Source organism: Lampetra fluviatilis, unplaced genomic scaffold, assembly GCF_964198595.1.
Source record: "Lampetra fluviatilis unplaced genomic scaffold, kcLamFluv1.1 SCAFFOLD_693, whole genome shotgun sequence".
NCBI classification, from domain to species: Eukaryota; Metazoa; Chordata; class Hyperoartia; order Petromyzontiformes; family Petromyzontidae; genus Lampetra; species Lampetra fluviatilis.
Window position 1 is genome coordinate 20001 of NW_027621817.1, and position 2500 is coordinate 22500.

General features: G+C 57.4%; 1 protein-coding gene across 1 annotated transcript in view; it reads left to right on the top strand.

Moving 5' to 3' along the window:
- Window positions 1–2500, top strand: part of HGD (homogentisate 1,2-dioxygenase) — a gene marked incomplete at its 3' end in the record, with an annotated part of 50112 nt that overhangs the window by 18677 nt on the left and 28935 nt on the right. The window contains exon 5 of the mRNA XM_078885876.1: window positions 636–695. Within this exon, the coding sequence (XP_078742002.1) occupies window positions 636–695 (60 nt within the window). The remainder of the gene's footprint in view (window positions 1–635; window positions 696–2500) is intronic.

Below are 2500 nucleotides of genomic sequence, written 5' to 3' on the forward strand. Positions count from 1 at the left end.
ACAGCACTTGCCCCTACAGCCTGCTAGAGGCTACCTGGGGGAGCTTTATCTGTGTGTGTGTAACAGCACTTGCCCCTACAGCCTGCTAGAGGCTACCTGGGGGAGCTTTGTCTGTGTGTGTAACAGCACTTGCCCCTACAGCCCTGCTAGAGGCTACCTGGGGGACCTTTGTCTGTGTGTGTGTAACAGCACTTGCCCCTACAGCCTGCTAGAGGCTACCTGGGGGAGCTTTGTCTGTGTGTGTGTAACAGCACTTGCCCCTACAGCCTGCTAGAGGCTACCTGGGGGAGCTTTGTCTGTGTGTGTGTAACAGCACTTGCCCCTACAGCCCTGCTAGAGGCTACCTGGGGGAGCTTCGTCTGTGTGTGTGTAACAGCACTTGCCCCTACAGCCTGCTAGAGGCTACCTGGGGGAGCTTTGTCTGTGTGTGTGTGTAACAGCACTTGCCCCTACAGCCTGCTAGAGGCTACCTGGGGGAGCTTTATCTGTGTGTGTGTAACAGCACTTGCCCCTACAGCCTGCTAGTGGCTACCTGGGGGAGCTTTGTCTGTGTGTGTGTAACAGCACTTGCCCCTACAGCCTGCTAGAGGCTACCTGGGGGAGCTTTGTCTGTGTGTGTGTTTTTGTGTTCACAGCTAAGATGGCGTCCATTCACCATTCCCAATATCAAAGTGAAGAAAGTTGACTTCGTGGAGGTAAAGTGATGATGGTGGTGATGGTGGTGGTGGTGATGGTGGTGGTGGTGGTGGTGGTGATGGTGGTGGTGGTGATGGTGGTGATGGTGGTGGTGGTGGTGATGGTGTTGGTGGTGGTGATGGTGGTGGTGGTGGTGATGGTGGTGGTGGTGGTGATGGTGGTGGTGGTGATGGTGGTGGTGATGGTGATGGTGGTGGTGGTGATGGTGGTGATGGTGGTGGTGGTGGTGATGGTGGTGGTGGTGATGGTGGTGATGGTGGTGGTGGTGGTGATGGTGATGGTGTTGGTGGTGGTGATGGTGGTGGTGGTGGTGATGGTGGTGGTGGTGGTGATGGTGGTGGTGGTGATGGTGGTGGTGATGGTGGTGATGGTGGTGGTGATGGTGGTGGGGGTGGTGATGGTGGTGGTGGTGGTGATGGTGGTGGTGGTGATGGTGGTGGTGGTGGTGGTGGTGATGGTGGTGGTGGTGATGGTGGTGATGGTGGTGGTGGTGGTGATGGTGGTGGTGGTGGTGATGGTGGTGGTGGTGATGGTGGTGGTGGTGATGGTGTTGGTGGTGGTGGTGGTGATGGTGGTGATGGTGGTGGTGATGGTGGTGGTGATGGTGGTGGTGGTGGTGATGGTGGTGATGGTGGTGGTGGTGATGGTGGTGGTGGTGATGGTGTTGGTGGTGGTGGTGATGGTGGTGATGGTGGTGGTGATGGTGATGGTGGTGATGGTGGTGGTGATGGTGGTGGTGATGGTGGTGGTGATGGTGGTGGTGATGGTGGTGGTGGTGATGGTGGTGGTGATGGTGGTGGTGATGGTGGTGGTGGTGATGGTGGTGATGGTGGTGGTGGTGATGGTGGTGATGGTGGTGGTGATGGTGGTGGTGGTGGTGATGGTGGTGGTGATGGTGGTGGTGGTGGTGATGGTGGTGGTGATGGTGGTGGTGATGGTGGTGATGGTGGTGATGGTGGTGGTGATGGTGGTGGTGATGGTGGTGGTGGTGGTGATGGTGGTGGTGGTGGTGATGGTGGTGGTGGTGATGGTGGTGATGGTGGTGGTGGTGGTGGTGATGGTGGTGGTGGTGATGGTGTTGGTGGTGGTGGTGATGGTGGTGGTGATGGTGATGGTGGTGATGGTGGTGGTGATGGTGGTGGTGATGGTGGTGGTGGTGGTGATGGTGGTGGTGATGGTGGTGGTGATGGTGGTGATGGTGGTGGTGATGGTGGTGGTGATGGTGGTGGTGGTGATGGTGGTGGTGGTGGTGATGGTGGTGGTGGTGATGGTGGTGATGGTGGTGGTGGTGATGGTGGTGGTGGTGATGGTGGTGATGGTGTTGGTGGTGGTGGTGATGGTGTTGGTGGTGGTGGTGATGGTGGTGATGGTGGTGATGGTGGTGGTGATGGTGATGGTGGTGATGGTGATGGTGATGGTGGTGGTGATGGTGATGGTGGTGGTGGTGATGGTGGTGGTGATGGTGGTGATGGTGGTGATGGTGGTGGTGGTGATGGTGGTGATGGTGGTGGTGGTGATGGTGGTGGTGGTGATGGTGGTGGTGGTGGTGGTGATGGTGGTGATGGTGGTGGTGATGGTGATGGTGGTGATGGTGATGGTGGTGGTGATGGTGGTGGTGATGGTGGTGGTGATGGTGATGGTGGTGATGGTGGTGGTGATGGTGGTGGTGGTGGTGGTGATGGTGATGGTGGTGATGGTGGTGGTGATGGTGATGGTGGTGGTGATGGTGGTGGTGATGGTGATGATGGTGGTGATGGTGGTGGTGATGGTGATGATGGTGGTGATGGTGGTGGTGATGGTGGTG